Here is a 27236-nt window from a genome sequence, read left to right as displayed (position 1 = left end):
TAAACTAATTCAATTAGAGGGGGCATGTTTGAGTGTAGCCTGAAGTTACACCAGCATGAGCCAACATTGCAGAACAGGACATACTGAAGTATAAAAGAGAGTCTGTCAGGTCAAACGTTCTGTGTTGATAATAATAAAGCCAACATAAATATTTCATCCTAGGCACAAATTTTGCTGTGGGGAAATTCATTTTGTTATATGATCTTTAGGTCCATCAGTTTTTATAATTGAGACAGTGCAGCTAACTTGAACTTGGTCTAATTTCGTCTGCTGGTAATTGTGATGAACAAACAAAAAGAGAAAAGGAGATGAGGGGGGGGGGAAGTATCCACAAGCAAACATGCATTTGAACACCTTAATGCAATGCAGTATATTTGAGTGTTTGTGTTTGTACATGGGAATGCAGAATATACCTGCTGCTTTCATTAACATCTTTTTGAACATTCAACTGCACTCATATACACATGGTAGTTGCTTTTCATTCACCCACACTTGGGGTTCACTGTCTTGCCCAAGGACACTTTGGCATGTAGATAGGAGGAGCCAGGGATCAAACCACTAACTCTGTGATTAGTGGACCAAAATGTTAAACTGAATGGTCTGACTTAGAGCTCATAAAAGATTATGGCTTCCCTGCACATCACTCACACTCACATCAACACTTTCTTGGTTTGATTTCTGACTTTATCTTTGGCCTTGGGTGAAACCTTATGGCAATGTTTGCTGCTGGTGCTGCATTACTCTCACACTGGGGATTATATGGCAGCAGTAGGAATAGTGGTTCATGCCTGTGTACTCTTGTTTAAGTTTAAAGGCCATATAGTTGGCTGGCAGTTTGTTATTAACAACAAAAGTATTGCGTGTCTGTGACAGCATGTATTTGTATGAGCATATAAATCCATGTAGGCCCTCGTACAGTATCCCTGCATGCTTGTCACTGCATTTACAGCATTGCAGAGAGCATTCCAAAAGTCGGTCTATAGTACTTGATGGTCCACATGAAATGATCCATGGCTAACCTTTCGGTCCTATTACCCTCATTTCCTGATATTGTTCCCCACTCATAGATCTAATTTTTGTCATGTACTTAACCAATAATAGCCATGATTATACACAACAATTATGCATTCCTATGACCTTATGCATCGAAAAACATTTTCTTGAGTGAGTTCATGTCTGAATCAAAATTAGAATGTAAAGAAATAAAGTCACTTAGTCTTCAGTTTTGCGCACACACACACACACACACACACACACACACACACACACACACACACACACACACACACACACACACACACACTCACATCCGGACATACAAAATGTAGGGTCAAAAACTCTGAAAGCCAAAAAACAAAAACCATGAAGGAGAAACCATGACCATAAGCGATAAATCAAAACTAGAAATGAGAAACCAAAACTATAAGCAAAAGAAAAGTCAAAACAGAAAGAAAACTGTGAAAACACAGCTGCAAATGAGAGTGCTGATGTGAAAATCAGTTATCCTGTTTTTATTGTTTATAATAGTCAAAATAGATAAATAAATACATAAACTCTCAGATTCTTTGCTTGCCTTTACTTGTTAATTTTTTAAACTTTTGTTCTTAGTTTTGTTTCCTGTTAGGAAAGTTGTTAGAATGAAACAATATTATGGATTCATGAGACAGGCTACATGCCTCAGCTCAATGTTTCTTCCGACTCAAGTTGTGTTTTGATGAGTCTGAAGAGACCCATGATGTGTGTCATTCACTTGATTACTAGCTTACAGGAACCAGTAAACCTGCCCATAGTTAAAACAGGGCCAGAATCCAACACAAATGATTAAAGCTGATGGTAATACAAGTAACATGTAAAGGCAAACAACAGATCAAAGAGAAAACGTAATCATGAAATAGCAATACAAACAGGACAACTAATGATGTCATGACAGCACCCTCACTTGCACTTTTGTTGTTTCTCATTTACAGTATTCTTTCCTTGAGTTTTGTTTTGCTGCTTTGCTTATGGTTTCTCATTTACAGCTTTGATATTTTTATTTATTTATGGTTTTGGTTTTCTCATTTATGTTTTTTTTTCCTTTCAGACTTTTTTTTCAGACTTCCTTATCATGGTGACTCAAGAAACCATCATGGCGTCTTACACCAGCAAAGTGAGTAGTCCCCCAATATTTCTCCTGTCCATTGTGTATTCATCATGATGGTTCCTTAAATCACTAGGGTGAGAAAACAAAACAAATTTGGACCCAAATCGGGTAAATGCAGTGACTGGATATAGGTCGATTTTCTAATTTGTGATGTGCTAATGGTACTTGAGATACCTGAAGATTGCTACAACACACACACACACTAGCAAACAGAGCAGTAGTCCTATCGATCCGTTCTTCACAGGCCTGGTCCGAGTATCTTTCTCAGCTGCTCTTACTCCTTTCTTTATATGGGATTATTTATCAGACATTTCTTCGAGGCTTCACATTATCCTGAAATATGTGGACTTACTGTGATCTTTGCCTCTCTCTGTGCAGGGATGTGGCGCCACATGTTGTGTACACCTACCAGGTCCAAACAATCTCTAGCCGGAGTGAAAGTGAGCCTTCCCCACCTCTGGTACACGATCTGGGGGCACCCTACTGTGGGGATGGACGTATCCAGAGGTAACAGGCACCCTTACTAACATGATTAAAATATATATAAAAGCATCCATAAGGATGTGCAATGAAGCATTTTCACAAAAATAAACTTTACTCCTAATGTGTTACATTCAGTATTTATCCGTTTGGCGGTATGTGTGTGTGCATGTTTTCTGAGTATCTCCTCCTGATATTTTAGTTCCAAAGGAGAGGAATGTGATGATATGAACTCTATGAATGGGGATGGCTGCTCCAGTCAGTGCAAGAAAGAACCCTTCTTCAACTGTGTTGGTAAGTTATATGGACAAAGGTATCGTCAAGGTTCAAATGCAGTCATGGGTTTCTTTCTCTCGAATGCTGTTGGGGAAAATACTGGAAATAGAATTAACTGACTTAAATTAACTGATTTCTTTTGAAAAGAAAAGTGTCAGAAAAAATGAAAAACTATATATAAAATACTTTATTACAATACTGTAGCCTATATTGAAAATGTTCAATAATAATAATGTTTACTGATGAGCTTCTAAACATATGTTACTGGCCAAAAGTCACATTTTAAATGACATTAACATGCTACATTACATGGGACATTTAGCAAGTTATGATTTGACCACCAGTTTCTTACATAACATTACAGTTCTTTATTCCTCTTTGCCATGATATTGTCTGCGTAGAGTCAACTGAAAACAAGTTGCAAAGTTTTGGATAAGACCCAAAAGCTAACTTTGTGAATAAACCAATTTAACATCTGGACGTCTTTTATTCAAGTGCTTCATGCCTTTCTCAAAAGAATAAAAATGTCGTTAGATATCATAATGACTTTGACCTCTTGTTAAAAAATAAATAAATCTGGAAATCATTATTTTCTTAAAGGGTGAGTCATCTTATTTTACATAGTTGAGTGATTGGCATCTCCTACGTTGTTTTGTTTTATGAATAGATGGATTGTTTCCTGTCCAGTTCTCCTGCTGTAGACAATAATTTTGACCCCCTGTTGTGATTGTATGTGTGTGTGTGTGCATTTAACTGTATAGTGCATGCATGTATGCACACACATGTGTGAGTCTCTGTGAAGTGGCCACTTAATCCCTGTCAGATTGCTGGATGACTGCTTTGGCTGTGCTGTTTTTCCACCAACTGCAGTGCAAAGGGGTATGTGCGTGTGTGTGTGTGTGTGTGTGTGTGTGTGTGTGTGTGTGTGTCTCCGACACTGTCTGACATAGTTGTAGTTTTGCACAGAAATCTGACACTATAATGATGGGACCTTCTGTCTATCTGTCTATATGTGTGAGAGAGTGCCTGCTTGTCAGTGTGTTGGATAGTAAAAGAGAGAGTTGGATGGAAAAAGTATACAACAGGGCCAGGTTGCTACAGTCTGGATGAGCTTAAATAGGCTATTCACACGATTGAGCCAAATTAAATGTGGAATTGACTAAATCGACTAAATATCGAATAAAGTTCTTTTTCCCATGACCCCACCTGGCATTACAATCCCAGGTGTTATGTCTCGAAAGGTCTCCAAGCCACAGTAAACACAGGTGCAGATAAAGCATAAGGGAAATGCATTATGATTTTTTTAAGCCACATTTTCCTGCTATCAGAAAAGTGATGGTTTTAGAGGGTCAGATTTGCCTGTGTTTGACATGTCAGTGTAGCTTGGGGTGCTGTCTTGAAAAAAATCAAACAAAACAAAATAGGTATAGTTTGCTTTGACAGCCTCTGGACCTTTCTTTTCTCTGTCTGTCTGTACATCGTCATCTTTGTTCATCTCATCTGTCTCTTTCTTTCTCCAACTGTAGGGCTCTTGTCTTTTTGCTCTTGCACGCAGTCATCTTTACACTTTTTCCATTATCTGTTTATTCTATCCCTGTCTAAATTCAAATACTGTAGCAATACCCTTTCTCTTACTCCTTTTCCTTCTCTTTAGCTCACACTCACACTACCTATTACTTCTGCAGCTTTCACAAGCCACTGTTTAAGCTTCCTCATGCCTCACTCCTTCCTTTCTTCCTTGCCTCTGCTCCTGCTGAGTGAGTGGCGGGAGCCTATTCTGTATGCCCCCTCAGTAGCCCCTCGTTTCACCATTGCCAGAGCACAGAACTGACTTGAGTTTTTGGCTTTGCTGGAGAGAGTTGGAATTTCGAGGAGGAGGCCCCGGCCAACTTGGCACAGAATCTTGCCTTCCCCCTAACTGGAACCCCACCGGCTGACACTGCTTTAGCTTAGAGCTGAGAGCAATGAGGCCCAGGCAACCTCCCTGCTCTGCTCCCCTCTCCTTCAGTCCATAAGCTTCCAGTTCCAGACCTTAACTCCAGGCGGGAGGTCTGTGTATCTTTCTTTACCTCTTGACTTTGTCTGGTTCCTCCCTAGTTCCTGTCTCTGTGTTTGTCTTTATCACCCTCTCCCATTAATCTTTTTTTTACTTTCTTTTTGACATTAATATGTTCTCTGTCTCTGTTTGTAGATCGTCATACACTCAAGAATTTATCCTCCTTTTTCCATGCACCTTTTATCTCTTACCTTCCTCCCCTTCTTTATCTGTTCCTCTCTTCACCTTCCAAAACAATGGAGATATGGTTAGAGTAGTATCCCAAAGGATCAGGGGAACACATGTTTTATAAAAAAAAAAAAAGGATGAGAGAGTGGGATTGAGTCGTAAAGGTTGAAGTGTGTAAAAACTCACCTGTATGGCTTTGTGCAAGTAAAAACATGCTATACCATGGTGGCAGGGAATATGTAGAATCTGACTGACTGATATTTTAGCTGTACTTAAACCTCCCTTTAGTGAACAAGTACTATACAGATCAAACACAGTAACTTATTTATATTAAATTAGAACTTTTTTTTCTGTTGTCTGTTCACCTGTAGAGGAGCCAAGCACGTGTTACTACTATGATGGCGATGGGGTGTGTGAGGACTTTGAGCGAGAGACGGGTGTGAGAGACTGTGGCCTTTACACCCCCAATGGTTTCCTTGACCAGTGGGCCTCCACTGTTGAAGTTTCCCACGAGGAGAAGCCCTACTGCTCTGGTGAGGTAGCTGCCGGATACCCTGCTGTTACTAAGGTAAGGACATACACAGTTTTTCCTGTATACAGTATGTATATATTTATATATATGTGTTGGAATTTGCTATGAATTTTTCTTAAGGCTATGCTTTTATCTGTGTGACTATTACACACTACAGTTTGATGTAAATTACAGCGTCAGAGGTTAAAAACATTACGCAGACATGAAATCAAATATCCTATTAAAAAAAACAGTCAGTCAATTTAGGAATCCTGTATTCCTATCTGATATTAAACAAATTGGATCATAATGGATCATTACAAACAGGCATTCTCCATCACTGTTTGGGGTATGTCTTTACGCCATTGATGATTTGGATTTGGATCAATGTTTTACACTATGATGGTAATGAAGCCTAAATGTTTTGGAATACACTTGCAAAAACAACTTATTTTGCTTGTTTGCCAGTTAAGTAATTTTAGAGATTGGGACATTGAATTAGATGTCTCCCAGGGTGGATGCAGATGTTTGCTGCTCTCATTAAAGTAATGCGTATTGAAGATGAGAGTAGCCATTGATTCCACGTAAGCCTGGTGAAAGCATTGATCTGTTGCTGTTGCCAAGCAGAAAGAGGCTGATTGCCCAAAACATTAGGGTGATGCATACATTCACACACACACACACACACACACACACACACACACACACACACACACACACACACACACACACACACACAGACACAGTTTTTGTGTTGACACTGTTAGGCCTCACATCTCTACACTGACAGTGCTTTCTCTTCTGAGGCATGTGTGTGATGTTGAAAGTGGTGATGTTGGCTGTAGACCTTGTTCCCACTGCTGATGATGCATTTTACAAGGCCAATGAACTAGGTATTCTTGAACAGAACTGTGGTCAGGTGCCTTGCTCAAGAACACTTTGGCAAGGACTTACACAAACAAAGGTTGGAGTTTAACCAACACTGTTTAATGCATTTGATATTTATATGGCACCACTTCTGTCCTAGCATGTGTTCCATCCAACAACATTGCAGATGTTTTTTTCTCTGAGAGGAATGAGACACCAGTGGTCCATGTCCATTTAACCATAAAAAAGGATTTCTGATGTGAAGGACACATTGTTCATACAAAAAAACACTTTTACTGTAGAGAACACAGTGATCATATGTGATTAGATCACCTCATTACCCCAAGTGCATGTGCATGTGTGGAAGATATGCAAATACAGGTTAACAAAGCACAACGGTCTTGTCACTATCTCTCGCTGTCTCTCCTTTAATTCTCTGTACATTCTCTCACAAATTGTGAGTTGTAAAGCTTGTAGGTACACTGGTACATCAACAAAAATGTGTCATTAAAGCCCATTCCTCTCACCAACATCAGTACATTTTGATGTAATCACTGACAATTATTTTCCCACTCCAGTAACATGCACTACAGCAGCATCAAATGCCATCTCTTCAACTTCAAATTAACTTTGATTACATTGAGCATATGCACACAAACAAAAATGCACACACTATAGTGCACAATCCTGCACACTTTTTTGCTAATGGTAATCGCTCAGAAAACAAAGATAACATAACACAGCCTTAAAATAACAGAGTCAAGATTCTCATTTAGGCAATGCTCCTTAGCAATTGTGCAATTGCATGCATGTGGCTATAGTGACTGTCCTGGAGGCTTTTGCCACAGATGAAGCATGTGAGGATTGGTTCTGGAAATGAAGAGCAGGCCGGTGGCTTTCATGGATCCAGTTTAAATGTGGCCACTTTAGAACAACATAGAAAACACCACAGTGGCTGATCAGTAGCAAAACAGAGTTATTGAAGATGTTACCTATTTTGAAGATTTAGTGATGTCTCGCATCTGGTATTTTAATTGCTGTGTTTGCAGACAATAGCTCTTGATTCCATCCAGGAATCAGCCATAGAGTACCCAATGAATAGTCATTTTTTTAGGCATCAGGATCACATTCCCTATCTAGAGTACTTCATTCTAATTTTCTCAGTTTGTTAGCGATAGTTAACAAAACAGTTTTGATTTTCCTTGTTGACTCTGATTTGTTGGTGGAAAGGGATGCGAAAGGCATTTGATGTGGAATCCAAAGTTCAAGCCTCAGAGCTGTATAGTTACGTATGATGATGTTTTGATCTTTGTTGAGTGTTTGATGTGAATTTTCTTTAGCAATGTAGTCTGCCAAAAACACAGTGGCTTTGCTAATACAAACTTACAAACAGTGTTGCCCTTGAAAGGGATTTGGAGCTGTTGGGGTAGTAAATTGCTTGGCAACTTTGAGATTACTGTCATCAGTGTCAAAATGGTGAAGACTGAGAAATGGTAGCTGCAGGGCTTATTTTCTGTATTCAATGAAGACAACACTGAATACATTTGACAACTTCGTGTGTGCTATTTGACTTGACTGCCAGCACTATTCAGCAGTAAAAAGCAGAGAAATGCCACTTGTAGATGGTAACAAGATCTATTTCGCACTTATAGAATTTTGAATCATGGCGAGGACATTCACGTAGTATCACTGGATTGTTCATTGCCATGGAATTATTTGCCACTTCAAGGCAAACAAGGCTGTCAGAAGAATTTGGAAAACATTGTAATTTGTATGACACAAGTCACCGAAGTATAAACATGAGGCATGTGGCGACATAGTATATTTTCTCAAGAAACAACTGTTGAGAGCGTTGAGTGACCATACATATATAAGCTTAAGGGTGACCCTGCCAGAAGCTTAGCTGCTGTTGGAATGGCTCTTGGGTTAAATAGCATTCACAACGTGTTTACAACACACTCACTCTCTCTTTGTCATCTGCCCATTCCTCATATACTAAGCTTAGAGTAAGTGAAGTTGCAACGACCATGATACTAAATGACTACTGCAAGATTCTTATGCTTGTCAAGATGTATAATAGAGATTCAAAGGAGGGAGGCAACAGCCATAATCTTTTATTGGGGACTTCGCACATAGAGTAAACCTTTGATCTCAGCCAGCTACACTCCCAAGATGTCATTACCATGGCACAAAGCCAAAATGACAGTAAAGTTCTCTGCTGAAGTTAGTGTCTGGTTAACCACTAGCATCCATACAAGAATATGTACCATCATTGTCCTTATAGTGTCTGTGTGTGTGCTGGTGTGTGTGAGAGACAGAGACTAATAAAGAGAGGTATACACAACACATTAGAACCAAGGCCCAGAAAGTGGTTATAAGTGGAAAGGAAATGTAGAAATAAAATTAAAAAAATTAAAAATTAAAGGGGTGATAGAATGATTATATAGGGTATTTCACACTGTTCCTTAAGGTCTCCGAATAGGGTATGTAACATTGGTTGGGCTGAAAATGTCCCGGGTGCTGTTCTATGCACCCTCATGCAACCCTGTGAAATAGCCCTAGAATGACACAAGAGTTTTTTTTCCCTTATATGGTATTCTCATGAATATTTAGATGAGCTGCGCACTGATTGGTTGGTTTACAACGAAGCAAAGACACACAAGGGGGGTGGGATGAACAACACAGAGCACAGCAACACGATACCTTTTTCTCCTTTTGAGTCTGACATTCTCAGCGCAACCTTTCCCTTTTCCTTTTTGACTTTCCATCATTAGACTCACACACTGTCTGTTAACGTTACCGATTTCCGACTTCCAAACGGCCGCAGCACACAAGAACTCATCAACTAATGTTACTGTACAAAGCACCAGAGACACAGTTTAGTTACAGTCTAGTCATCCTCCAGTGTGTCACGCACACACACACACCAATGCAAAGTTTCAACACTTTCATTACAACTAGTGTTGTTGTAATGTTACTCTTGGGACATAAAAAACCTCCACTTCCAGACAAGGAATCACAACTCACACTGTAGCTAGTTCAGTGTCTCAGTGCGGGGACATTTAGCGGAGAGTGAAGCCCACAGGCACACAGACTGAGAGCAGCACAACAACAGCAGCAGCAGCAGCTCCAGCCAATTGCACCTGACTGCAGTACGCAGATCGGGGTTGGGCTAAATGTGAAGAAGAAGAACGGGGAAAGCAAACATGACACGCGGGAAACGAGGCCCAGTCTCTGGGGGAGGTGAGACAACAACGGATGGTTGGGTTAAGGAAAACAACAACGGGGAAAGCAAACATCACACGCAGAAAACAATCTCCGGTCTCTGGATGAAAGTCCTGTGTTTTTCCCTCAGACACTTGTTCTTCTTCTTCCGGTTGCTATTGGGCAAATGTGCAGAGTCAAACGTTTAGCTCCACCCACTTTTGAGCCACTCCTCAATCTGCGTACTGCAGTCAGGGCTTACTTGCTCCAGCAGCACACCGCCCATTGCAAGTCTTCTGTGCTGCCGCGTTAGATCCACATCTCCCGCCCCAGCAGCCCGCTGCTCACGGCCGCTGCCTGGCCGCATGTTTGGAAGTCTATCAGTAACGTTAATAGTATGTGACAGTGTGTGAGTCTAATGATGCCTGCTGCTGCGGCCCACCGTACGGGTTGAGCAGAGGCTGCTGGATGGTGCTGCTAAGAACTTGCAATGTATAACTATTATCAGACCGGCCCACGCGGCCTCGAAACACTACAGGCCCATCGGTAAAAGTCCTGACTCTCCCGAAAGCCACTCCGCTACCAGGTTAAGTGTATTATTTACATTGCAATATAAATGAAAACATAACCTAATTTATTAATATCAGAGAACATGCCTGCCACACTCGCAGTTACCCGGTAACTAGGCCACCAACTACCGCTGACCTAACGGAGCTCCACGACCGGCAGCATGGTGCTCTGTACCCAGTCATCTTTCTGGGGTAACTGAACCACTAACTACCACTTACCACCACGACCAGCAGATCGCGATGAAATGTGAAAAGTGTCAGCATTCCCTGTACAGCCTGGAACACTGCATTTACGACCATGGTTCATTTTCAATATCCTTGAAAAACTTCCAAACTTTCTTCTTTGTAATTCCCCTGGAAGTGCAAAGCTCGCAGCTAAACTAGTGTCTATATCTCATAAATATAGTGAATACACAGTAACACCTAACATCCATAATGCATAAATGAAAAACTATGAAAAACTCCTTTCCTAGACTTTGCCTTAGTACCATGTTGTCAAGCAGTTAAAAAAGGGCTGTGAAAGTGAGTCTGTGCTAGTTGTAGTCATTATAGTTGTATCAGAAACCAACAGCACATTGTCCTGCCTTGTTAATAGCTCACTTTATCCTTTGCAGTTTAATTTTATTCATGTTTCCATGTTCATGGCTCACAGCTCTTTGGTAGAGTTGGGCTAGAGATGTGCTTCCCTGATACAGGACAATGCTAAAGTGTAACCAACTCTCTGTGTTGGTGAGTACATTTGTCTTGTTATGAATGAGTATGTTGGGGGTAGGGGATAGAATAGTACATAATTTGCTTCTGATCTAGTAAACAAGTTCCGTTTGATGTCTTACGACAGTGTTGATACTGTGTGTGTGTGTGTGTCTGTGTCTGTGTCTGTGTTTGTATCTTAGAGAGAGAGCAAGGCGGGCAGCAGTGATAGGGATCTTTGCGGATGTAAGAAAGCAACAACAGTACAAGAAGGCACTTGAGGAGTTAGAGTTCATGTATCTGCACAAAATCTCAAGTGCTGTGTGTGTGTGTTTGTGTTTAACTGTGTTTGTACTGTAAAACGTACAGCTATAGATACAGAGGGATAGTGAAACACATCATTTTATCCATTAAATGCCATGGTGAATGATAATCTTTGTGCATAAGAGCTAACCTTTTTTTTTCTTAACTTCTGAATGTTCAAGCACCAGAGCAAAGCCAAGGAGAAGGATAGGTGAATGCTCCCACATTAAAACCACTGTTGAGGGAGGGTTCAGCAACATAAGAATAAATGGTGCATAGAGCCATAAATACATACTGCCCTTTTGTACGCAATTGCTTAGTAGCCTGCAGTCTACGTTAGCAGAATGTAACTGTGTTCTATATCTTTGTAAGAATGACACACATTAATTTTTGGGTCATAGAGTGTGAATCCCAGCACCAACTTGTAGAGTTTGTTGAGGTAAAAACTACAATAACAGTGATATAGTAATGTTTTTTTGTGCTTGCATGATACAGAAAGAGTAGTTAAGTGATGAAATGGCAATGTGAGTAAAACAAAAACAAGTAATGGAATAACATTCATTTAGAGAGAATGTAGAAGAAGTTGCGATTTGTAAATGAACACAAAAGAGCACACAGCAGAGCGGGTGCAAAAGTAAGAGGAAAAGTGCAAATGATATATAAATACATTATATAATGGCTGATGACATATGAAATAATGTAATGAGTCAGAAACACAAATGACAGATGGATGCTCAGATGGGGTTAGCGCTTGTAATTGAAGGTAATATAATCTGGAAATTAGTTTGACCGACAGTCTTACTGCATTCAAAAGAAAAAACATAATTGAATAAAAAGTATTCACTATATATATATATATATATATATATATATATATATATATATATATATATATATATATACACATATATAAATCACTTTTATCGGACATTCTCACGTGAAAATGCCCTCAAATGAGCAGTTTGATCCAATCAAAATACCATATGTATGAATTTAATAAAGTTGAAATGCATTAATGATCCCAAAAATGCTTAACTGCCAATGTAACATTCTAGCCAGCTCACCTTTTTCCATATTTCCATATCAAGTCCATTACAAAATGTTGAACACCTCTAATGGGGCTACTTGTGAATGCAGTAAGGTGGCATCAGCTTATTTAAAAGATCCTCCTTTCCTTCTTGATCAAGCTTACACACAGGTACCCAGTCAGACAAAGAAACACAAGCAAGCACACACTCTCACAGTGCCGACTCCATGCAGGATTATAGGGCAGGTCCGTAGGGGGCTGAAATGTACTACTGCTGTCTTTGTGGAGCAGAACATAATGTTCCCCCCACACCGTGGAATATGGTGAGCCAGCTCAACTTGCTCTAGGGGGATTGGATTGGAGAACTGGCCCTAGCAACTAACCAGTGTGTGTGTGTGTGTGTGTGTGTGTGTGTGTGTGTGTGTGTGTGTGTGTGTGTGTGTGTGTGTGTGTTGGTGTGTTGGTGTGCGTGTGTGTGTGTGTGTGTGTGTGTGTGTGTGTGTGTGTGTTTGTGTCCATGTACGTGTGCAGGCAAACAGCCTGCACATGTACATGGCGATGAGTCTGTGTAAGTAGGAAGTGTGCATGTGCATTTAACCTTTAAGATCAAACAGCAAGCCAGGTGATTTCTCCAGAGAGGGATGCTGCCCAGGCAATCTCTGATGCAACCCCTGGGCACCCCTGGAGAACTCTCCCCTTAATTATACATAAGCAACAGAAGGGATAACATGTTAGTCCTCTCACGCTGCAAAAAAATGCCTATATATGAAGTTCACCCATCTTCAGATGTAAAACAAACATATGCATGAGGTCTGAAGTAATAACCACATTCATCTGTACGTGAGTAATGCTTTAAATGGCAAAGAGAGGGAGAAAAGAGCCACTGTTTTATTATAATTATTGGTCGGTAAAAACAAGGAAACAATGACTGGCCCAGATTTGTCCAATGTCCCAAAAAACAGGCGTGTGTGTTTGTGCATCTCAGTGGGGGATGCATACATACATGCATACTGTATAAGGACTATTGCAGAGGAAACATACGCATTTATACACATTTTCCTCTACATATACAGTACATGCAAACAACATACAGACAAAACTTGCGTATATCGTTGCACATCTGAAACCCACACATGTGCATGCCCCCAAAAACAAAAGCTCATACAGTAGCCAAGCTGTTGCTTTCAGCAGCACAGGAAGGCCAGCTTTTCTGGCAATGTCTCTCCCACCAATGTTCCCCCAAACCACACAGCCCTCGTCAGGCACAGTGCCAGTGACATAAGCGTGAGGTAACATTAAAAAGAAACCTCTGGGATGGCGTTCCTTTTTCCCCTTTTACTTTTCCCGTTTCAATTATTATTGTGGTTCTGCCATGTGGAAACCTCATTGTGACTGGTGTATTTTTTTTCATGGCACTGATGACCCCCCCATAACATTTTCAAGCTGTTAATATGCAGGGTTTTGGCCCTCTTTTATTGAGCATAGGGGGCCACTGACTGAGGGGCATTTATATTCTCCACAGTCCCATCTGTTTTCAACTTGCTGGCATTTTACACTCACCAATCCCTATACATTAGTTTGTGGTCCATGTTTTCTACCACCCAGTCACTACTCATGTCTGCTCTGATGAGAGTGTGATAGGTAAACTGCATAATTGCACCCACTCACTAACTTTTACAGCCCCATTCTCCGTAGGCCATGGAAGTGGCCCATCATTAGCCCTGGACCAATGAGACAGTGAGCTTCAGTGGGTATGGGTGGGGCTGGGTGACAGGACATTACATCACACACCAGGCGCTCACCAGCATTCCAGTAAACCATGGGATGGTGCTTGGAAACTCATACTAGTTTCTCTCTGTTGCTCTTTCTGTCCACAAATGCCTCACAGATGCTCTCTCCTGCTACCCATGCTCAGGCTTCAAACTTGTATACAGTATATGCCTTTAACAAAGAGAGAGGAAGGAATGGAAAATAAGGAAAAGAAATACCTTTTGATGGAAATAAACACATTTTAGGAGGTGCCGTGACAGGACACATATTGGGAAATTGGTCTTTTTAATTTCCAAAATCTCCACCTCTCCAGAAAAAACAAACCAGGTCACTGCCTGACCTCACTGAGGTATACAACAGGATCTGAAACAAACAATAAACTCGGAAATGCTCAGCAGGTACCCTCGACTCCTGGCGCACCATTGCTCACACTGAGTCGAATAAAGTGATTAGATGGATCATGCAAAATGAATGAACAGCATAATTGCTGTAGTGATTATGTTTACTGCTAAAGTGAGTGATGGAATGAAGGCAAAAAATAATATTGAGACTTAAGACGATGGGGTTGGAATCATTTTGGGAAGTGGGAACTTGTAAATTGGTGAAGGCAAGGGGGATTGCGTGAAAGTTGGTTTATAAAGATACATTCTAACTGCGTAACAGTCCAACAACGAAATGGTCTTACAAGCCAATCCACTGTTATCTACCAGTGATTTGTTTTGCATACTTCATACATACATACATACATACATACATACATGCATACATACATACATACATACATACATACATACATACGTACTGTACATGGTAGATAGTATGTGAGACATTATGATGTCTGTCTGTGTGTACAGTAGATGCCTCTAATGATCACCACTTCACAACTCAACAATACATTACCAAAGCTTTATACTTACATCATTTGTAAGCTTCATGCTGAATACAAATACCTACAGATAAAAAAAAAACTTTTTTGTGAGATTTTTGTGAAACTGCTGCATCACCTTAACACTTTGAGACTGAGTTCATATATTTAAACCACAAGTCAATTTTTCAAGAAATTAAAAAAAATATTTGCTAGTTAATGTATAAAAGTAAATCCTTTAATTATTGACCCTATAAGGTGTGGCATGGCTTTATAATAGCGTGTCAGAAAACACGGGGGACCTTTGCAGGGCCTCCTACATGTCTGAGTGTCTCAATAGTCTTCCATGAACATATGGCCCATGTTTGTCTGTGTGTGTCTGTGAGGTTTATTGATTTCAATCCGAGATAGAACATTTTGACAATCTGGAGGCTTTAACATCAGTATTCGAGCCAAGGAGGGTGTAGAATGTGCGTATGTTTGTATTTCAGCCTGTGTATGTGTTTGTATATGTATATGTGCTCTGTGACCTAACTTCAACCTGGCACTAAATCTCCATCACAAGGGGAAAGACTGTGGTTGAGGTACATTAGAGCCATTATTATTGTCATTACTCTAACAGCGGAACTCTCCTATTCCCCCTTTCCAAGTTTATGTTTTGCCTTATGCTCTTAATGTCTTTACAGTACAGACATATTTTCAGGCTAGTGAGGCTGACGGTTGCACTCTCTTTCTCTTCACCTTTATCCGGTTTCCCCTTTGCTGAAGACACTTAGCTCTCCTTTTATCTGAAGTAGTGATTTACAAACACCAGTTTATGTCTGCAGACCAGGGATTGGCTGCTGTCTACCAGTCTTACTAGCCAGCTGGTACAAATTAAGACCATGTGTGTAACTGTGTGTGTAACTGTGTGTGTGTGTGTGTGTGTGTGTGTGTGTGTGTGTGTGTGTGTGTGTGTGTGTGTGTGTTTGAGTTAAGAAGTTGAACTCGTCTCTAGGGTTTGCTGTTACTGTTTTACAAGGATAGCAATTTTTTTTGTTTCAAATAGAGCTCAACATTTGAACATAAAGGAAGGTGAATTAACCTGATTACAAAGTCCACAACTGTAAGCGGTGTACACAAAGATTAAACATTTGAAGAAAACTTCTGACACTGACACATGTAGGAGAAGGAGCATGGCTGAAGTTCTAATAAAAAAAGGTTTGCTAGGTTTAACATTGTTACAAAGGATTTATGTTTGGGATCATGAACCTGAGCCTGTAGATTAATGTTGACAACTAAGATAGCTCGTGTGCCAGATCACACATAACCAAAAGATTAAAAGTAAAATTAAAACTAATACAATTTGAAAGCTTGCCTCTAGAGCTGGCTGGCTGGCTGGCCTCTGCAATTTGCATGTTTTTTCCCATACTTGCATGGGCTTCCATCAGGTGCTCTGATTTCTTCCTCCAGCCCAAGGCTTGTGGGTTAGGTTAATTGGCGACTCTAATTTCCCTGTAGGTGTACAAGTGAGTGAGAATAATTTCTGTCTCTATGTGTCAGCCCTGTGATAGACTGGCAACTTGTCCAGGGTGTCTCAGCCAATGTGTGCTGGCCCAGACCATTTTGACCCTGAAAGGATAAGTTGGTATTGATGAATGGATGGATGGTTGAATGGATAAAATCAGAATGTAGTAGCCTTGCTCGGTCCAGTCCTAGATGGGTATGAAAGTGTATTACTATCACCACCCTTACCCCCTCTTTTAATGACTAAATCAAATCAATGACAAATCTATTTAGAGTGCTTTGACTCTTGCCATTGCATGTGGAGGAGGGTGGAGGAAGTGTAATGAGACTTGTGAATTGCCTCCCACTGGTTTGGTGCTTTATGGCGGTGTTTGCTTGAGTCTCGAACAGTGGGTTGTTAGAAAAGGACACCAGGAGATGATGGGGAAAGAATGAGGGCAGCAGCTAGTGCCACCTGTGTTTACAAAGATAAGTCATCAGTTTGCAGTTTGCACTTCAGCTCTGAGCAGAAAGGTCACATCAACAGATCCAGGGGACAAATATATAGACAGATAGCTGGTCTGGCCAGCTTTCCACAGTGGCGGAATCTTACAGTAGCCTCTCTAGCAAAACTCTCATGTTACTGGTGTCTCATTTCACTAGCTCAGGGCAGCGGGCGAAACTCACCGTCCTTGGGTATGTGCCCTCGCTCCCCTTTGGCTGTGTTATGTATTACTCAATAGTCTTTTACCGATGTGTCCATCATCTTTTTCTGTCTCTCTGTCGCTTTTTCTTCCTTTTAATCATAATGACTGTTCGCATCATCTCATCCCTGTTTTCTAACCCTAACCCACATGGGTGATAATGTGTGTTACACGAGGGTCCTTTTTTCTGTATGTCAACTAAGCCACAGTAATGAGGTGACTTTGTCATTGCAGAATTTACGATGACTGGATACTAGCACCGTTTTTTATTCAGTTGTATTCCTTGTCCTTTTAAAGCTCTGCCCTACCGTTATCACTGCTTCCATAATAAAGAGTCCGATGACTCTTTATTACGCATGTCAGAGTTAACTTAAATTGCACTTTGACAGTTTGATTGCCATTTATCATATCAATTGACAGAATACAGTATTTTTAAGCAGTATTAATCAATATCACCATTTTGTCATATTGAAATGTCAGATTGTTCACTCCATTCTGTCTTACATTACCTACATTACACAGCTGCTTCAAGGTACAGTATTTCATTTCAGTGTTGCTGATTCTTATTATCACACTGCAAAGGTATACAAAAATATATTGGTTTTTTTATCACATCAAAAAGATCAGTAAAAATCTGGATGTAAAGGGATTAGAGTCTGAGTAAATGCAGTACAGCCATGTGACACAGGTGACTAATTCAGTGCTGCATGGGATCATGAAAACTCTCTGAGGGCTTCTAGTGGGCAGGTGTGGCATGACAGGGTTTAACAAGCCAGCACAAGGTGAGTACTCAAAAAACACACAGAGACTACAAGGCAGAAATAAAGACAAGTAGAAGAGAGAGACATGGGGCATGTGGCACATGACAGGTTTGTTGACAAGACACAAACAAACAGTACTGCACAGAATGCATGTCAGCAGCATGTCAGCCCAAACAGCTGACAGGGGTCACTGCATTTAAGGCCAAGACAGTAACCAAACTAAAGCTGTTTCATATATGTGTATACAGTAATACAAGTTAGTTAGCTACGTAGCTTATGCTCACTATTTCATTTTAGCATTGTTATCTCCTGAACCTAATACCTTTTATGTTTTCTTTAATTTTGGGGTGTGGTGTATTGTATATATAGAAAAGAGTTGAGAGAAGAACCAGCAACCAATGTAATCACTTACTAGCTGGCAAGCTTTTTTGAGAAATTTTGTTTCTAGTTGGAAAAAAAATCTGTTCCTCAATTTTATCTTGCATTTATTTCTTCTTCTGTAAATCTTTGGACCTACAAAGTGAAAAAAACAGGCTTTACTTAGAAGGATGCATAAAAAATTTTACCTGACGCACCAGATGGTTTGTTACACAGTACCATCTGAGAATCCGTCATTGGAAACTGGAAAGGGCAGACACTTTCAAAAAAGGCTTGGCAGGTGATTGGAAGAACCATCTCTCTATCCAACTCTTGACGAAGCCATTACGGAGAAGAGGCAAAACATCTTTTCCATCGAGAAAAGCCTTCAGTGCCGTTCTTTGCTCTTCTTTTAATGAAAGTTTGGATATAACTGATGCTGTTGCAGCATCTACGCTAACCTCTTTAGCAGCCAGCATTGTTTTTAAAGATTTTTTTTTGGGGTCTTTTCCCTTTATTTATACAGTGACAGTGGATAGACATGAAAGGGGGAGAGAGATGGGGGATGACATGCAGCAAAGGGCTGCAGGTCGGATTCGAACCCGCGCCTGTAGCTGCCAGTAGCTGCCAGTAGCTCCTCACAGGACGCTGATTGGTTGGACTCACTGCAGTTCGGATACAAACGACTTACTTGAAGCCTAACAAAATGGATTTTCGTGTGATCTCGCAAACCCACAATTCTCACGTGATCTCATGATATCGCGATAATCCAGCTTCAGTGCAAGGAAATCCAAAAATACCCACTTTTTCTCTTATGTTTCCCTAGACCTGTCAGTCCAAGGTGTTTGATCTATCAGATGGAGTGTCCCAGTATGCATGGTTCCCCTGTAGTGAGGCTCATGAGCCAACCTGGGGATATCCTAACTATTGGCTCAAGGTAAGACCTATCTGAAACACCATGCAGTGCATTATAACAACATGGCATCATTATGGTGGCAACTTGAAAAACAAAAGCAAAAGCAGAAGAATTATGCACCAATTTGACATTGCGTATGATGCATGAAACATAATTCTAATTAGGAAAAAACTAAGAGAAAAACTTCAACTCTAGCTAGTATTAAGAAATAGGACACAGTAGATTCCAGTTATTAAAAATGTGTACTTAACTTTTTACTTTTTGTTTTCCTTCATTCAGGCCCACTTTTCTCATCCCATGGTGGCAGCAGCAGTGATTATACATCTGGCTGCTGATGGTACTGGCTACCTTGACCAGACTCAGTGTAACATCACTGTTCAGCTGGTGGACACCAAGGAGGGCATCCATAGTCTAGGTGAGAACTGTCTTTTGTACTTTTAAATTGCAACCCACTTGATTCACCTCCAGTGTCAGATTTCTAAATATGACTGAGTGGAAAGCTGAGCCCAAATGAGCTTTACCTACTGCAACTAACTAGAGCTTGTTATAGTTGAGCAGATATCATGTAGAGTGAAGCCCCCTCAAGTACATGTCACCACATGCGCAACACTGTATCACTCTTTCAACACCAGCATGCTGTTTAGACCCCTCTTCCAGCCTTTTCTTCTCTCCTAATTCACTTTTAAGGTTTGATTAACATCTGCCACTCTGATTCCTTCTGTTCTCTGCTTCTATCCCCTACTTCCCTCACTGCAATCTCAATACACCTTTCTATTTGTCTCTTCTCCATACCCAATATCCTTTTCACAGGTGAGTGGCGTCTCAGCTGCCGCACCAATCCTTTGGTGATCCCTGTGAGCCATGACCTGTCAGTGGCCTTCTACCATACTAAGGCTATCCTGGTCATGTTTGCCTCTCGCCTTGTGGCCCTCTCCGGAGTAGGCCTGCGCTCCTTCCAGTCCTTCGACCCTATCACGATAAGTGGTTGCCAGAGCAATGAGATCTACAACCCCACAGGCCAGAGGTGAGGCTGAGAAAAAGGGAAATGGATAACAATATGAGGCCTGCATGTTACACACACATCACAACCAAAGACATGCACATGAAATCGTTCAAGTATGTGCAAACAAGCATGCAGCCACACACAGATACACATGAACAACTTGCACAATCGTTCGACTTAAAGGTACAGGAAACTTGATTTGGAGTCATGTTTTTTCCAAATCTCTACAAAGGTATACATGGGAGTACCAAACGTAATCTGTTACTGTGATAAGTAACTTTTAAGTTACTTTTTAAATGTCTACTTTGAAATGCTTGGTAATGTGCCTATAGCTTTCATATCAGTACTGTTGTTATTTTCTTCACCGGGATCATGCGTTCGGTTGTGTGCGTGTGCGTATTTGTCTGTCCGTAGCTAATGTGGCATACTACTGGACCGATCAGCCTAATATTTTTTGTGCACATTTATGACGGTATGCTTAAAGACCTCTCGTGGTTGTGGTGGTTGTCAAAACATTCAATAATGTCAGCCAGCTGCTGAAGTGCCTTTGCCGGTTAACTCATCTGTGATGACAATAGGCCTACACCGGTAAACCTTTTTGGTCAACATGAATGGAAATGTGCTTGCCAACAGGAATTAACGTACACTGAATGCCTTTGTAAATTTTGCAGTCAATTACGGTATAAAATAAAGCAGTCAATAAATTATTTTTTTTAATTGTGAATCACTGCAACCATGATAGGTCCTTGAGCATACAGTCACAAATGTGCACAAACAATATAAGTCTGATGGGTTCTGTAGTATGCGATTAGCTATGGACAGACATATACACAAAAGCAAACACATGACTGAATGCATGATGCCCTTGCTTATGCCTGGCAGAGGTAATAACAAAGTAACAATATATATTGAGAAGTAAATAAATATTAATTGTTGTTGAAAGAGTTCCAGTCTTTCAGGCAAGGCAGGGTGCGAACTACGGGGGAGCTAGGGGGAGCTCGGCTCCCCTTAATAAGACATGGGCTCCCCTGAAAACGTGATTTGTGAAATTTTGGGGGGTCTCTAAAAATATTGACAATGTGTCATGTTGATGTGCAATTTCATTTTTCTGTAATGTGATCATTGTGGATTATTTTGTGTAAAATTGCAAAAATATCATTAATTCATGCATGATGGCGATTTAAACCTAATTCACTTCAATAAAGATAATTATACATGCTATTCTTGTTATGAGCATCAAGGCGTGGTGGCGCTGCGGTGCAAATTCAACTCATGTTTAGTACATGTTAACTCAAAGATTCGCAGAAAAAATATAAACGTTGGAGGCCATTAATCGGCGCGCAAAGTCCTTGAAATCCATTCTGCAGTAAGCATCATATAGCCATGGCAAAAAGGAAACAAGGCAGTTTAATTAATTTTGGTTTTACTAAGAAATTGTGTAGCGATGACGTTAATAGCACGACCAATTCACCTGCTGAAAGCCCTGTTAGCACACCTCCCACCGGGGTGACAATGCCAGAAGAAGCTGAATAAATAATGTCCTCTCTGGCTGAAGATGGAGGTGGTAACAGCTCGTCAGAGGCCGGTCACCATCCTAACCCCTCTTGATCCTCTCTCTCCCGTTAAATTCTAACAGCCAGCAGTGGAGAGACTGGAAGAGCCGATATACATGGCTGTTAAGGATGGAAGATTGGGGTGCGTCGCTAAGGTCTAATTGAACGGAGGAATTATGGTATTCTTCGGTAACCTGAGTAACTTTAACCGTTGTTCATGTGAAATCTCAAAGACAGCCTGATGCTTTGTTTATAGACTATTTGTGGCTGTCTGTTTGCTGTTTGACCTATCTTTTCCTGTCGATAAAGTATAATAGGGTAAATCCTGTAGTGCATACACTTGTTATGTATCATTGTAAGTCGCGAGCGCACCCCCCCCACCCCCCGTGGAAAAAAAGTGGGCTCCACCGAAGGCCACGGTATAGTTCGAACATTGAGGCAAGGTGTGAAAGTGTTTGTAGTGAAGACTACACAGCAGACGAGAAGAAAAGAAATGCTAAGAGCTGTGTTTGTGTGTGCGTATTTGAGCCAGAGAGAGGGAGATGCATGCGTTAATTAATGATGCCAACAAGCTGTTTAATGTTAGAGGTTTGCCCAAAGCTACAGCTATAACAGTAAAACACCCTCGGGAACAAATATAATATCACTGGAAATTTGTAATTAATTTGGACCTGTTGCTCAGCTCTGCAAATTTCCAACAATAGAGCCGCTGCTGCCTCCAGCACTAAATCTTGTTTACCACCCTAGTTTGTATTGAGCTAAAGTGCACACTGCATACAAATAGCCTTTTTCTTTGAAAAGTCCTGCCAAAATGGACATGTTTTTCCCTAATAATTTTTACAACTCTAACTAGTTAATTAACTAAATGACCTGTCATCAATCAGGCATTAAAAGTGCTGTCCAGAGTCGAGCAGTATTCCATATTTGGAAAAATGTTTTGTGTGTGACAAAATGATTCGTAACAGCTGAAAACCTAGAATCTGAAACAGGAAATAAAGATAATCAAATGTATGTAAAACACCTTTAAAAAATGTTAAGCTCTGTTTCACAAGTACACAAAAAACAGTTAACACCTATTTAGCTACAAATTCCCAGTTTTTGAGTCTCCAGCACCTTTAATTTTAACTACTAACCATATAATGTCCTGTCCCTCCTCACAAACATAGTTAAACCAGACCACACACACACAAGGAGTCACAATTTGCCAATTTCCACACCAGTGTCATGCATGAGACAATTCATACTGATGATGCTCCCACAACCCTTTCAACAAGAAATGCGCTAATAAACACAAAGAATGGATTGTCGGGGGTCTGTGCAGAGAGATAGAGCTGTTTTGGCTTTTGTGTGCCAGTGAGACATCCAAGAGCACCTAAATAGATTAAAACTCTTGTGTATCTATACCAGCCAGGAAATTGTTTGTTACCGCAAACACATAGTGGCTTTCTCCTATAGTTCTCTGTAACTTTCCTTTCTTTCATATTGTCTCCACTTCATCTAATTTCCAGAGGCTCTTGAAAACTGTTTTTTATGATGGCAAGTCAACCAGACATGCCAACTTCTCTTCAAATGTTTTGACTTGAACACGCTACAAAGTGAATATTATGATATAGTATTATAATCTGTTATTATTTACTGGTCTGTCTTTACAACATCAGTAAAGAATCCTGGCTCGGCCTCATTGTCTTTTTATGTCATTGATCTGTTTCTTCTATGTAATGGACTCCAAGTTATCATATGCATTCTGTCGTCTATACCCACTTTCCAAATGTCTTCTCCATTTAACCTCATTCCGTCTTCACTTCCTCCTTATTCCCATTCCCCCTGCTTTTCCACATCTCCCCTCATCCTCCCCTTCATCATATGTTATCCCGTGTTGTCTTCTCATTTTTTACTTTCAGGTCATCTTCCTTTCCCTCTAACTGTTTGCCATCTCCTTCTTCTGAATTCTCCCCTTTCTGTGCCTCCTGCTCCCGCTTTCACTCTGTCATTCTCCTGGGCTGAGCAGCACATTTCCCGTAATACTTATGCCTCCACAAAACACCACATCCCTTTTTCCCTGACTTGTTAACAACAGGAGCTATTAACATGACTCAGTTTTATGTTCCATGCTTCTCTGCAAACACATGCATATGTATGTTTTCCCTTTTCTCTTTTTTGCACTATTTTCTTCTCACTTATCACCGCTTACATTGCGAATTGTTGGGGTTCTGTTTTTTAAATTTTCAACTTCTTTTTGTCATACTATTCTACTGTGCTGTATGCTGTACTTCTCATTTGCAGGGGAGGAGGATAGTTTTACAGGTAGTTAATTGTAATTTATGTCAGAAATTCCAGAGAGATTCAAGAGATTTTGTTCCAAACCAAAGTGGCCACAGAGGAGGCTTCTAGGCTTCAGTTTGTCCTCAAAAAGCCTTGACGTAAGGGACTGCTACTCGTGCTTTATAAACAGTCTTCACCTGCTCAGCTTAGCATCTTGTTGGAATTAGCATTTTAATTCTAAGTTTATAATATTTTTTTTCCTATAACTTTTATGTCCTTTAATACAAAGTTTTTTCTGAGTGTTATAGTGAGAGGGGCAGTGAGGTAAGGAATAATAATACGAAAAAGCATAGGAAAGTGAAAGATTCTGTCTGCAGGAAAACAAAAAAATGAAAATAGCAAATTAGAGATTCCATTCTTGCAGGACTGAGTTTAACAATGTTTCTCCAGACCTGTATTTTCTTTCATTCTCTCTCTGTGCCCCCATACCTTTCCCTCTTTCCCTCTTTCCCCGTCGGCTTCATAAGGGAACACTATACTGTAGAATGTGGACTATTGTAAAAAGGTGCCTTGGGCATCCAAGCCTTCCAAGAACATTAAATGCCTTCTCCATCAGGCTACCAACATAAAGCTGTGGCCAAACTCTGCCATTTTAGCCCGCACATAATATATCCTGTCGCTCTTAATTCACAAACTACACTCTGCCGTGTGTGTGCACATACAGACACCCCTTTCATGTGCAGCAAATATGGCAGTCCTTTCTCCATGTGGTTTATTGATTTGATATGTTAAGCAGTCAATGATGGATGGATATGGTTGACTCAATGCGTGGCTTTTCTGTTTGTGAGCAAATGTGTGACTGCTTCCATGTTTGAGTGTCTGCAGTGTTATTTTATACACAAATGTTACTTTGGTTGTGACTTTAAATGTGGTTTTTAGTTTTTTTCTCTCTGTCTCTCTTCCTCTCTCACTTTCTTTTACCAACACCCCATCCCCCCACACACACGCTCCCTCGTAGTTGTGTACATTATTCGTGCGAAGCCATCGACTGCCAGGAACCCTTAATCCGCAATGCAGAGCTCAAGTGCAGTAGCCCTGGCCGGCACTTCTACAATGGAGACCGCTGCACCATCTACTGCAACTCTGGATATGTCCTGCAAATCCACCAGGATGATGACATCATCAAAAGCCAGGTAAATACACTGCTACACTCATATTTAAACACTCACAGGCAGTCAAAGAGCTCAGTGCACAAGAGGCACATGAATGCATAAATGTACACATGCAAACGCTTAAGTGCAAAAGCCTTTCTACAGCATATGGGAACATTCGTGCAAACATGCATTTTTGAATACACACATGAACATACATTGATGCAAACTCAAGTACACAAATGGCCATAAGAGAGAAGTGCAAACACACTTTCTTTTTGCTCTCCTCTCTATCTGCATTTATTTTGTCACCTGCAAAAACTAGGCTTGGCACAGCAAGCCTCCAGGGAGGATGACATCATGAACATCCAGGTAGATGAGTGCTGCACTGAGGAGTGGAGACGCCCCAGTCTCCTCCTTTTGCTGGCTTGCTACAAACACACACACGCACACACACACACACGCATGCACGCACACGCACACACACACACACACACACACACACACACACACACACACACACACACACACACACACACACATATTCCGTACAAGCACAGACATAACAGTGTTTAGTCTCTTGCTGAAAATGCTGCACCATCACCTCAAACAGTCACTTTGTATCGCTACTCCACCGGGACGATGACATCATCGCATAGTGTCTGCTACTTCTCCCTCCCTCGCTCAATCCCTGCTCATTTTGCACACATTGAAGTCTCTGTTAAATGGCAGAGATTTGCTACCGCTCCCTCACAGCAGCACACATTAAATGCTTCTATGTCGATACCAACACACATACAGTAAAGTACAGACAATCTCCTGAATAAACAGGACACAGATGCAGACAGATACAGTATACACACAGATGCGTGCACACCACAAGTAAACAAACAAACAGGGTAGTTGACATCACATTGTAAACCTTTTGGATTGGAGCCAAGCTGCTGTAAAGGCCATATACCTGCTCTATCCTTCTCCCCTGCTCTGTAAAAGAAGTCTGCAAGACAATCTATTAATGTTCCCTCAGAGAGATGGGAGGTTCAGAGAACAAGGTACTGTTTTTATGTGTATTTTAGTCTGGACCTGTATATATGTATGTGTGTTTGTGAGGCAGAGAGAAGAGTTTTACTGAGTGAAAGAGGGGGTGGGGGGATTTTTTTGGTATTCCGTCAGAATTCTGACCTTACCAATGTGTTCTTTCTCCCATCTTTCACATGGCTGTTGCCAGGATCTGTAACTCGTCATAATTGGAGGGTTTCTAAAACCGCAAAGTCGTTCAGCTGTCCCTCTATCTTCCACTAAATGGCCTTATTCACACCAGTGGCGTAGGCAGAAACTGTATTTTGGGTGGGCTAGTACAAAAGTGGGTGGGCCATCTTTTCTGAGAAAAAAAGGCTTATAAAATCTTAGAAGTAGAAAAAAGGACAACATACAGACAATATGAAAAAAACAGCGACTATTGTATTTAGCAATATTCTGCATTACAAAGGCAATAACAGCAAAACACTGCCTGTACAACATGCTCAACCAACAGTGCCTAGTCTATAAAGGCTGTACACAACAGTATAGACAAAAACCTGTGTATTATATTCTATTCAGGCTTATATATACTAGCACCGGCAGAGCGTCAGCACAACACTGTAATTTAACCATTTTACTGCACAAAGTGGCAACTAAACATAAACCCAAACAGTAGAAAAGGTGTTCACATACTGCATGACATAGCATACATCAGACAGTAATCACACATGTACTGTAACATATCCCTCATGCATTCATTACAGCCATTGTTGCTTCAGTACCATGGTCAGCTCACGAATAACAGCAAAGCAAGCAGCTGTTTGTTTACACAAATCAGCAGTACAAGGAAGGAAACACCCCGCCGAGCATTGTTTAAATTAAGAAAAAACAACACACTCCTTAATTTCTATTAAATCAACCGCATACAATGAAATCTGTTAGAAATTTAGCTTCTGTGTGAAAAAATTAGCAACTCATTTCAAATGAATGCTGTAATGCTCTTTGCTCTTTATTTTGTATTTATATCTTTATTTATTCTTTATTTTTAACTTAATACATACTGTGTAAATATACTTATACTTATATTGTTTGTAC

The 27236-nt window shown here is 40.6% G+C and overlaps 1 protein-coding gene across 2 annotated transcripts in view; it reads left to right on the top strand.

The window, feature by feature from the left end:
• Positions 1-27236, top strand: part of pappaa (pregnancy-associated plasma protein A, pappalysin 1a) — a 97653-nt gene that overhangs the window by 38342 nt on the left and 32075 nt on the right. For both annotated transcript variants that reach the window (XM_078271244.1, XM_078271243.1), the window contains exons 8-14: positions 2522-2650; positions 2826-2917; positions 5495-5691; positions 19063-19173; positions 19432-19567; positions 19963-20176; positions 24989-25163. In XM_078271244.1, the coding sequence (XP_078127370.1) occupies positions 2522-2650; positions 2826-2917; positions 5495-5691; positions 19063-19173; positions 19432-19567; positions 19963-20176; positions 24989-25163 (1054 nt within the window). The remainder of the gene's footprint in view (positions 1-2521; positions 2651-2825; positions 2918-5494; positions 5692-19062; positions 19174-19431; positions 19568-19962; positions 20177-24988; positions 25164-27236) is intronic.

Source organism: Sander vitreus, chromosome 16 (genome assembly GCF_031162955.1).
Source record: "Sander vitreus isolate 19-12246 chromosome 16, sanVit1, whole genome shotgun sequence".
Lineage (NCBI taxonomy): Eukaryota > Metazoa > Chordata > Actinopteri > Perciformes > Percidae > Sander > Sander vitreus.
This window is presented reverse-complemented; position numbering and strand designations above follow the sequence as displayed.